Raw genomic sequence first — 11415 nt, 5'->3', positions numbered from 1 at the left:
CTTATTACAGAGTACTGATAATCCACTGATAAAAGGCTATTGGATCTAATAACACGCTTTTCACAGTAAATTGGTCCCACCTATTGCTTTCTGTTAATTTTCACCATGAACAGCTCAGACCCATGGTACTAGCCTTACCTTTTGCAAATAAACCAATCAGACCTGTTACCATAATGCACTGAGGCCTAATATATTGAGCATAAGCTTTCCCGCAAGGCAACTATCAGGTGAGCAGTCATTAAATTACAAATATATACAAAATAATATAAAACCCCTTGTATGAAGGCCTAACCAGGATATCATGGTGCAAACATTGTGCACCAGGGGTTTGTCCGAGTGGGAAATCAACACCAGATCCCTGCACACTCTGAAATAGCATGCAACAGAATACCTGTCTACAACACAGTGATTTAGTGTTGAAAGGCCTATGCCCCTTAGACTTTTTTACTATGGATAGTATATGTTGACATCTGCCTTTCTCATAACTTTTCATAATGAACAGGTCACACCTATGACATCTGGCATCCTTGACTGCTCATCTGAACCACTGAGCGTAGGCTTTTCAACAAGGCGCAAAGTGTAACACAATCTCCCCTTTTCAATGGAACCAAAACACTTCTGCCTAATCAAAGCATAGGAAGGAAGATTAACATGTAGTCAAAGCCCCTTTATCAGGTAAGGTCTGGTTATGGCTGTGCTGTCAAGCCAGACCCAAACAGCAGACTAATCATCAAAGGAAATACCCAGGCCACTGAAAACAACGGAGGGACTAGAGCCACAATACCAAAGCAGGTATCTATGTCATACAGAATAAAGACGGATGCCCAAATAAAGCACCGGCATAAATGAAAAAATCCCTGAAACTTGGACCAAGAGAAGAACACTGTGTGTTTTTTTAACCCCAGCCATCTTCTCTGTCGCAAGCCAGTTGCAACTGCATTAGGTGGGCATATTTGGGAAGATGATCCAATTTTGTAAGAGAATGTTAAGTAAAAATAAGATGTTATTGCAAACATGTTTTAAATGTAGCATTAACAGTTGGTGAAATCTTAGTATAAACCCTGCCTAATTTTATAAATCGAGACCTAGTTATTTAGAACAACCTTCATGTAAATGTTTCTCCAGCAGTATGAATGTGTTGCTTTTAGTGCGGAGGCTTTATTTTTCAAGATTGCTTCCCCATTCAAAGCATATAGTCCCTGCCAGCTGCTGCTACTCATATAATGCCCTTCGTACAGTAGTAAGGAAGCCTCCTCTATGAGGTGGAATAATAAACCCAATGGACATTGCAAGACGTGAGAGCCAAGATGTGATTGGGCCAGTTTCCTTTAGCCATTGGTTTGAGACTTTGTCAAACAAGCCAATGGCTGGACCCAAACCCCACTCTCTGTAAAGTGTTCACAACAGGTCTTTGAGGCCTCTACAGCTGCCAAGCCAGATCTAAAAAGAAGGATCTTACCTAGTGAGAAGAAAACTATGTCCATTTTTCACTTCAAAAGCCAATTTGAACCAGTACATTGACCAAAAGAGGCAGATTCTGCAGCATCTCATGGAAGCACAAGAGTTCGGTAATCAAAGTTGCTCAAGCCCTTCCTCAAAAGGGTTTCCAGATCTCCACAGAGAGATAGAGATGGACCCCCTAGCAGCCTGAGCCCCTCCATGTTATTCCGAGAGATGCCCCCCATGCCCTAGATGGGAATAAAGACCACCACAGAAGCAAGAGTTCAGGAAGTACAGTTTATTAGCAGAAGCAGGCGCTTTTTCTCAAATGCCAAACTTACAATTGTAGAAATCAGATGACAGTATGGAATATGATATATCCTTGGGTATTACGTCTCCATCATTGATGGAACATCATATATCGTCAGGTAATAAGTGTCTATTATTGATGGAATATGATGTATCCTTAGGGATTAAGTCTCTATCATTGATGGAATATGGTATATCCTCAGGTATTAAGTCTCTACCATTGATGGAACATTATATATCATCAGGTATTAAGTGTCTATCATTGATGGAATATGATAAATCCTCAGGTATTAAGTCTCTATCATTGATGAACATGATCTATCATCAGGTATTAAGTGTCTATCATTGATGGATTATGATGTATCCTTAGGGATTAAGTCTCTATCATTGATGGAACATGATATATCCTCAGGTATTAAGTCTCTATCATTGATGGAATATGATATATCCTACGGTATTAAGTCTCTATCATTGATGGAACAGGATATATCCTCAGGTATCAAGGGGCATATGTATCAAGCGAATTTCTAATCGCAAACGCTGCGATTCGCAAAATACAGCGTTTGCGATTAAAAATTCGCAAAACAGGATGTATTAGGCAAATTCCCAACGCAAAATTAAGGAATTGCTAATTTAGCGATTTCTTAATTTTGCATAAGCATTTAAGAAATCGCAAATTGCGATTTCTTAAATGACATGTAAAAAGCACCCAAGTTGTGCGAATTATCCTTAAGAAATCGCAAATTACCACCAACTTCCAGTTGGTGGTAATTTGCGATTTCCTTTCAAAAAGCACTTTTTTTAATTTTACAAAGTGCCACGTGGCGCTCATACATGCCCTTAGGGCATGTATGTGCGCCATATGCACACACATGCTAATTTCAGGGGTGCATCAGGGTGTCATCATGACACCCTTGCACCTTTGAAATTATTCTCAAATAGCGATTAGCAAATTGCGATTCGCTATTTGAGAATTACTTCCCATTCATTCCTATGGGTCTCCTGGCCCATAGAAATGAATGGGCAGGTATTCCTTAATTGCGATTTTGCAATTTGCTAATCGCAATTAAGGAATTTTAAGAAATCGCAAAAAGTTTGCAATTTTTTAAATACATCCCGTTTTGCAATTCTCAAATAGCGATTCTTTAAAAATCGCTATTTGAGAATCGCAAATGGTGATGTTGATACATGTGCCCCTAAGTCTCTATCATTGATGGAACATGATATATCCTCAGGTAGTAAGTCTCTATCATTGATGGAATATGATAGATCTACAGGTATTAAGTCTCTATCATTGATTGAATATGATATATATCCTCAGGGATTAAGTCTCTAAAGTCTCTATCATCGATGGAACATGATATATCCTCAGGTATGAAGTCTCTATCATTGATGGAATATGATAGATCTACAGGTATTAAGTCTCTATCATTGATTGAATATGATATATATCCTAGGGATTAAGGGGCAGATTTATGAGCCCCTTGCGCCACTTTTGCGTCACTTTTCCCATGTTAAAAGTGACGCAAAAGTGGCGCAAGGGGCTCATAAATCTGCCCAAAGTCTCTAAAGTCTCTATCATTGATGGAACATGATATATCTTCAGGTATTAAGACTCTATCATTGATGGAATATGATAGATCTACAGGTATTAAGTCTCTATCATTGATTGAATATGATATATATCCTCAGGGATTAAGTCTCTAAAGTCTCTATCATTGATGGAATATGATAGATCTACAGGTATTAAGTCTCTATCATTGATTGAATATGATATATATCCTCAGGGATTAAGTCTCTAAAGTCTCTATCATTGATGGAATATGATAGATCTACAGGTATTAAGTCTCTATCATTGATTGAATATGATATATATCCTCAGGGATTAAGTCTCTAAAGTCTCTATCATTGATGGAATATGATAGATCTACAGGTATTAAGTCTCTATCATTGATGGAATATGATATATCCTCAGGTATTAAGTCTCTATCATTGATGGAATATAATATATCCTCAGGTATTAAGTCTATTTCATTCATGTGTCAATTTAGGAATGTGAAGAGTTTCCCCCATATCCCGGAATGAAATAAACTGTTATTATAATCTTCAAAATAATCAAGATGCGTCTTTGTTTTGTGTACAGTCCAGCTCAGCTGGCCAACGGCAATGCAAGATTGCTTCATGGTGTTAAGGTATGTGGCGGTTCTCCTTCCAATAGGACTATGCTTACATTTTTGTTCTGTTATATAGCTCGTTCAATTACAAAAAGAAAAAAGCCTCAGACTCTAAAGTATGCTCTGCCTTGTTTAAATCACATTCACTCCGTCGACCAATCAGAATGTGCACATTTTCTGTTGGACTGAATTTAACATTATATGTCACCAAATTAGCTGTGCAGAGTCTTTGCATTCCAGCTCTGTTCAGCAGTAGTTTATTGAGAAACAGCGACCATTATCTATAGGATTACAAGTAGGCAGAAATCCAAGGCCCCTCTAAACCCTTTAGGGGGGGAAATTATATAATTTCAGATACTTGTCCTAATATATTAGAGCAAAACATCACCCCAAAACACTACATTTCATGAGGCTTTTTTCAATGTGCTATTGTGATGTGACATTTTGTCCAGATGGTATTTCTCAGTAATCTATATAGGTGCAAACTTATTTTTCAATGCACTGCTTTGAAATTCTTTTTGCTTACCCATTTTTAGTAGGTGGATTAATAATGAATACTCTTCTAATAGTGAGTTGTCAAAGGTGAGACTATGGCTCTACAATTATTCTACGTCGTTCGTTTTTGTGGGGAAATGTTGTGCATCACCTCGCAAGTGTTTCAATGCCCATATACATTTTTTAGCACCAAACCTAATGCTGCTCTAAAATAAGCAATGGTACTACTGGGTCATTGTCTCATGACGCCGAGCCTAGTAGATACAGAACTCAGAATGAGAAACTAAAGGTTATTTAGCTCGTCTGAGTCTGCAAGGGTTTTATGCCTATTTGAAGGGAATCAAACAACTCCACTCTGTCGAGAAACCCCAACTGGCTTTTGTTTGACATAACAGCACCCAAGTGGGGTCTGGCACTGCGCCACAAACTGTTGGGTCTGTTGAAATGCAGAAGCATATGCAGATGGCAGTTAGAAAAGATAAAAAAGTCAAATAAATTATGAGGATCACTGTCCCCGATAATCGTTTGTCCCCATCCTCAGTTAGGAGAGGAAAGCTGTCTCCGATGCTTGATGGCACCGACTCTTGAGAGCATGGTTTTGGAAACCAGTCTGTTAGATGTCACGGGGAGGGGAGGGTCAAAGTCAAAAAAAGTACATTATTGCATACTGAGAGGAGCCGAAGGCCCCTAAGAAATTGAATAAATCGGTTTGATTGGACACTATGTGTCAAACTGGACATATTGTGCGGTTAAGATGATCTGGGGTAGTCTGTTGTATTGTTCCTTAACATTAGTTCTTGGACCCAGGGTCTATCCATGCCAGATTGTTTGGGTAAACTCCCACTCTGTAAATTACTCTCCTTTACATTACTTACAGATAAGTTATATCTGGATATCCTGGAAGTTTAGCATAGTTCACACTCTTTCATGTGAAACAGTTTGGACAAACCTGACTTGCAGGATGAACTAATGGATGTTTTCTGCTGTCTCCTTTAAAAGAGAAGGACTACAGACCTCAGAAGGTCTTTAGGGGATAGAAAGGAGTTAATCGGCTCAGGAATGAACGCTCAACAGAGCAAAACCTGGATCTTCTTACCACATAGGGTGAAATCGAGCCCCTGCCCTCCCGTGACATCACCCTTGATTGATAGCAGATGCTGCTTTTCGATTTGACGACAGTATAACAGTCATAATTATGGAAGTCACTGCTCCCGATAATTTTCTGGTGTTTGTACATTTGAACGTCATTATCACTTGGCAATAAAGAAAAATCAACATTTATAGTGATCACTGTCACTGATAAATTAACAAGAAAATCACATTCTGGTGACCAGACAACAGAGAAGACAAGTGAGTGAAGGATTAGGAAAATTGGGCGGGCAGTGTTCATAACCCCGCTCGAACTAGACAGTCTGAGAATTCATAAAATGCATGTTCAGACCAGGGTATGTTGCAAGGCGGAGTAGGTCAGGACCTCACCTGCAAGTGAGGTGACAACACACCTTTAATTCTGGGTACTCACACGCATTGTGCAATGCATGTTCCTCACTCATCTTTATATTTTTCCTTTTATCATTTTGTGTTGTTTCTGCTCTCCCCAAAACTATTTTAGTTAGGCCCGTGTTGCAATTGTTTTAAGGAGTTCTCTAGGAATCCTGCTTGCCTTAAATAATTTTTCAAAAATAATATCTTGAAATTTTAAATAAATCTGTGAGATTTTCTTACAAATTCAGGCAAAATTATTTTGCCACTAGATGGCAAATTGAATGCTTCTACATATTTCTGCAGAGCGCCCCTGGGCTTAGGGTATTGTTTGAACCATCAGATACTTTATCTTTACCAGGCATGAATTGAGGCAACATTGTGGGGTTTGAATTCCAACAGGCTACAGTGGGACCTTGTGGGTGGGTGACGGGGTCCTGTCCGAAACCCCACACCCCATTTCCTCCCTGCACTCACTACTAGAAATTGTTGTCAATGTCCCAGACGTCACCACTGAGGGCGTTGGCCGCTCCCTGCAGTGTCCAGGTCACCAGAGCCAGCTGCCTCCGAAAAAAGGCTTCTTTGAACTCTGCCGGATTAGTCTTCAACAGGTTGAGATGGTCAGCGAGAGCGGACAGGGTGTGTGCTCCCTGCCCATGGATGATGTGGCGGAATGGGCTCTGCATCGCAGAGACGTACTGTGACAAGAAGTAGAACTCCACCTACAATGAGAGACAGTCAATAAGATAAGGAGAGTGGTCAAAGCTGGCCCATTCAGCCACTGCTGCCCTTTTTACTACCACTCAATACACATCACACTACACGCTGCATTCCTGCTGGTTACTGTACACTCACACTGTGTATCCCTGCCTTCCACCACTCAAAGTCACAGCAACTTCACTCCATTGACTCAGTCACTTCCCTCACATTTGTACTATCCCCATAGGCAGCCCTATGCAACACCATAGCCTACCGTACTCTTGCAGACTCTCACACTCCGTTCCAAACCAGCTCACTTACTCCCGCACACATTCGCGCACTCCGACTCCCTCCTTTGGCACTCACCCTCATGATGCGGACATTGAACATGTGGATCAATTTTTCGTCTTTTTCATCTGAGCTTAGGATTGCATTGTTTAGCTTTTCAGCTGCACGCGTGTAGTCTCCACGGGCTGTGTACATCCACTTCAGGGTCAAGCCACGGTCCTTCAGGAGATGAGAGAAGAAAAGGATGAAAATGAAAGGAGGCTATCAAACTAAAGAAGTCAACACAATGAATCAATTGGGTGTCTTGTGTGCTCAGCAATGTGGCATATCTGGCCTCTCCAGAAGTCTTCCTGGGTGCATAACTGACTGGGTTATCTTTTCGTGTCTCTTGCTAGGTGCTTTATTGAATGCCTTTCTATATGCATTTTGTGTCTGATGTCTTGTTAGGTGTCTTGTCAGTTGTGTTGATCTTTCTGCATGTCCAGGTGGTTAGATTATTGAGCAATCTACCCTTGTGGGTCTCTTACTGAGTAAAACTGCACATCTAGCTGGGTGTCTCACTCCATATATTGTTGGGTGTCTTGTCTGGTGAAATGCTGAATGAATTATTGGGTGAATTAGGTGTCCACAGCTGTGTCCTTGCAGGGTGTCTGGCTTGGTGTTGTAATGTACGCCATACTTTGCATCAGTACCACATTCCTTTAACTTGTGTGATCATTCCAACCTTTAGAAACTTGGAGTACTCGTTGAAGCTGGAGATGCGTTTCGCCACGTCTTCGCTGTAGCAGTTGTAGTCCAGCCTCAGGAGATGGTCGTGGGTAAGCCTCAATACCACCTGTCCTACCACCTCGGCCAGGCTCTTGGCAAAGGTGGGCAGCCTGCCCTGTACCATCGAGTTGAGCTTTTCATAGGTGTCCAGCTTGGTGTTCAGGAATGGGTACGCTTGTGACTCCTGCATGGAAGATAAGAAAGGGGCATGTATAAGACCAATGCTCCTCAGCACAGATAGTCTACAGGCCGTGCATTGGCAGGAGAGTACACACACACTGGAATGGACAGAGAACTCGAGAGCAAGGCTGATGGTCATTGGCAGAGCTTTGTGGCCAGTTTTTAGCAGTGCTGGAAAATGGATTTAGCTGGGTGTGTTGCAGGTAAGGATTGTGATCAATTATCCCAATTGGGGATGTTTTCTTGCTTCTGATGTGTAACACTGCTCTCCTCTTATAGTTTGACATTACCTCTTCTTCCGGTGACTTGAAGTTCCTCCTAAATATGAGCAAAATTGTTTCTTTTTTTCAACAAAACATTTAAGGTGAGATGTGGTTTGTCAGTATCTCAGGTGATTTTTGTTCATGCGATTGCAAACTTTGGGTAAAAAAAAGTTCTGCAAGATACCGCAAAGAGATTGGTTCAAGCAAAAAAAAGTCTCTTGGCAAGATATTTTCTGCCCGAACAATTGGGAGAGGAGTTGGCCTAACGGTTAGGGCGCTCAACCTCGGACCTGGGGGAACTGGGTTCGAGTCTCGGTAATGACGCTAAACATCCTGTGATTCCGGGCAAATCACTTAATCTCCCCATGCCTAACAAAAAACGAATGTGTGTCTTCATGTAACATAACTGGTGCTATGTAAAGTGCTCTGATACCTGATTGGATTCTGGTCAAGTTCGCACTATATAAAACTCTGCAAGAAAAAAAAAACATTCTCTTGCATGTACAAATGACCCTTAATTGCATCATTTGAAGTTTAAATTGATTCTGGGTATTTCGGGGGGAGGAGCCTAGCGCGCAACCAAGATGGCCGCGTAGGTGCGAGGCTCCCGAGGACCTCCGCGACCTCCTGCATAAATCCTGACTATATCCTGTCCTAGATGAGGGGACTGTGCTCGTGAGCCCGAGCTGAGGTGACACCCGTTTTCCGTTTCCAAATCGGACCTCGGACACCGGCGGGAGCACCGATTGAGGTTTGCGGCCTTCTCCACGCCGGCCCCCCGGATTGGAGTTGTGGGGCGATCCGGAGACAAAGTGAACAACAGCGGCGGGCAAGGCTGGGCGACTCGCGTACCCCGCACTTTCACTTTCGCTTTTGCGCCCTCCTTGCTGTCAGGCGAGGTAGGGTTGCGGGGCGGTGTGCGGTGGTGTGGCCTCGTTGGGGTGCCCTGCCGGCCCGCCGGCTGTGATCCGTCCTGCGGAACTGTGGTCGCCCCCCCCCCGGAGCCCGTGAACTGGCTTGTCGGCCCCTTTCGAGGAGATTGGCACGATTTGGGGACTGAAACCATGTCCACAAAGCAAGATGGCGACCGGGCAAAGGTGAAATCGACCCGCCGTGGCATGGCCCATCAGTCCAACAACATGGACCGCTACACCCTCCAGAAGGGATCTCCAGAGGCGCCGCGTACGTCCCCTGCGGGCCCGACTGATGCTCCTGCTCTGCCCGCGGATCTGACCCTCCGAGACGTCATGGGCGCCATCGCCGAGATGAAGGCCTCGGTGGACCAGCGCTTTGACACTCTGGCGCAGAAGATAGACTCGGTCCTCGTGGATGTGGGCCTGGTGAGGGCCGATTTGTCCAAAACGAATGACCGGGTCGATTCTTTGGCCCACACTACCTCGGGCCTCACAACGGACGTGGCGGCCCTCCAAAAGGAGGTGCGCCGGCTTGGCCAGGCGAGCGCCCTGATGGATCGTCGACTGGAGGATTCCGAGGGTCGGGCCCGGAGGAACAATGTCCGCATTATCGGGGTGCCGGAGGGACGTGAGGAGGAGGCGGCGGATCTGTTTGTGGAGGACCTGATTCTCACCCATCTCCAGCCCCGGGGGCTGAGTAAACTCTTTGCGGTGGAACGTGCCCACAGGGTCCCCGGAGGAAGACCTAAGGCCGGAGCCCCGCCGAGGCCTCTCATTGCCCGGATTTTCAACTTTCGGGACAGAGACGCTATCCTGCAGACTTCTAGGCTACAAGGACCGGTCAGACTCGACAACATGGACGTAAATTTCTACCCTGATTTTACTCCGGCGGTCCAAAAGCAGAGACTGAGTTTTCTCGGAGTCAAACGTCGCCTACGGGACCTGAACCTTAAGTATGCGATGCTTTTTCCAGCTAAGTTGAGGGTAGAGGTGGATGGCCGCACGCACTTTTTTGATCGTCCCGAGGCGGCCGGGGACTGGTTGGACACTTTGCCCGGGGATCGGGGCCGGGGGGGTCGGGGGGGGGGTGCGGTTGGCGGGGAGGGCTCGCCGGGTCAGGTCTGAGGGACTAATAGTAGGCCTTGCTCTGGACAACATTATTGTCACCATTGACTGCTCGTGTATGTTCCCCTCCTGTGGAGGTCGTATGGGGTCTCTTGGGGGCTTTCCCTCCTCCTCTGGGGGACTAGTTAGTTTTCTCATCTATGGGGCGACAGGCACACTGCACTTTGGGGGGGCTGTCCGGGCTCATGCAGGGGTGCAGGGAGGGGGGAGTTCTGTTGGGACGGGTGGGTTGGGGTGGGGTGTTGTTCATTTTTACCGCAAGGCAAACCCTTTACTGTATTGGTGTTTTATGAGGTGCTCTCGGGGGGACAAATGATGGCTTCTGTATGTGATGGGGGGTAGGGATTTGACTCTGTTGTCGTGGAACGTTAACGGACTGGGGGATAGGATTAAGCGAGGTGTGGTCCTGCAGTATCTGAAACGAATTTCGCCAGATGTGGTCTTTCTGCAGGAGACACACCTTATTGGTAATTCCTTTTATGCCATGAATCGGCGGGGCTATCGTTTGGTGGCCCACTCGGGCTTCACGTCGGGCTCGCGGGGGGTGGGCATCATGGTTAAGAACTCGCTCCCGCTGGAAATAGATGAGGTGCGCCATGATGAGAGGGGACGCTACACTGTCTTGGTGGGGAGAATGGAGGGCAAAGTAGTTGTTTTTGTATCAGTGTATGTCCCACCGGGGTTACAGTCTACCACTTTTGTGGACCTGGGGCTCCTCCTCCTTGACCTTCCGGGGGGGCTTCTGGTGGTTGGGGGGGACTTCAATGCGGTGGCTTCTGGGACTATGGATCGTTACCCCCCTAGGGACCTCCCCCGGGCACAGGCGTGGCTGTCCGGCCTCTTAGATACACTGGGATTGGTAGACTGCTGGCGTTTAAAACATCCCGCGCAGCTGCAGTACACCTTCCATTCGGGTGCCCATGGTAGCCTCTCGCGGCTTGATCATGTCCTTGTCCCTGCGGCCTATGCTGGGAGAGTGGGAGAGGTGCGCCATCTGGCGCGGGGTATTTCAGATCACTCCCCGCTCCTGTTGCATTTTGATGTCTTCCCGAGGGGGGAGGGCAGGGTAGCTCCAATCAATGCCTGGTACCTGCGCGACCCCACTATTCGTGCTGACTTGATTAAATCCTTGCAGCGGTATTTTGAGGAGAATGTGGGGTCTGTCCCTTCGGCTATCTCCCTGTGGGAAGCCTTCAAGACAGTTCTTAGAGGGGAGGCCCTCTCCTTTATCTCCCATGCCCGGAGGCGCGAGCAGGAGGAGGTGACCCGGGTGGAGGC

The 11415-nt window shown here is 45.5% G+C and overlaps 1 protein-coding gene across 2 annotated transcripts in view; it reads right to left on the bottom strand.

Moving 5' to 3' along the window:
* Positions 1 to 1723: 1723 nt before the first annotated feature.
* TFR2 (transferrin receptor 2) overlaps positions 1724 to 11415 on the bottom strand; it is a 250474-nt gene continuing 240782 nt past the window's right edge. For both annotated transcript variants that reach the window (XM_085638512.1, XM_085638511.1), the window contains 3 exons: positions 7612 to 7839; positions 6966 to 7106; positions 1724 to 6622 (listed from right to left, as the gene is read on the bottom strand). In XM_085638512.1, the coding sequence (XP_085494638.1) occupies positions 6380 to 6622; positions 6966 to 7106; positions 7612 to 7839 (612 nt within the window). In that variant the 3' untranslated portion in view covers positions 1724 to 6379. The remainder of the gene's footprint in view (positions 6623 to 6965; positions 7107 to 7611; positions 7840 to 11415) is intronic.

Source organism: Triturus cristatus, chromosome 12, assembly GCF_964204655.1.
Source record: "Triturus cristatus chromosome 12, aTriCri1.1, whole genome shotgun sequence".
NCBI classification, from domain to species: Eukaryota; Metazoa; Chordata; class Amphibia; order Caudata; family Salamandridae; genus Triturus; species Triturus cristatus.
The sequence above is the reverse complement of the archived record's forward strand: the minus strand, read 5'-3'. Positions and strand labels throughout refer to the sequence as shown.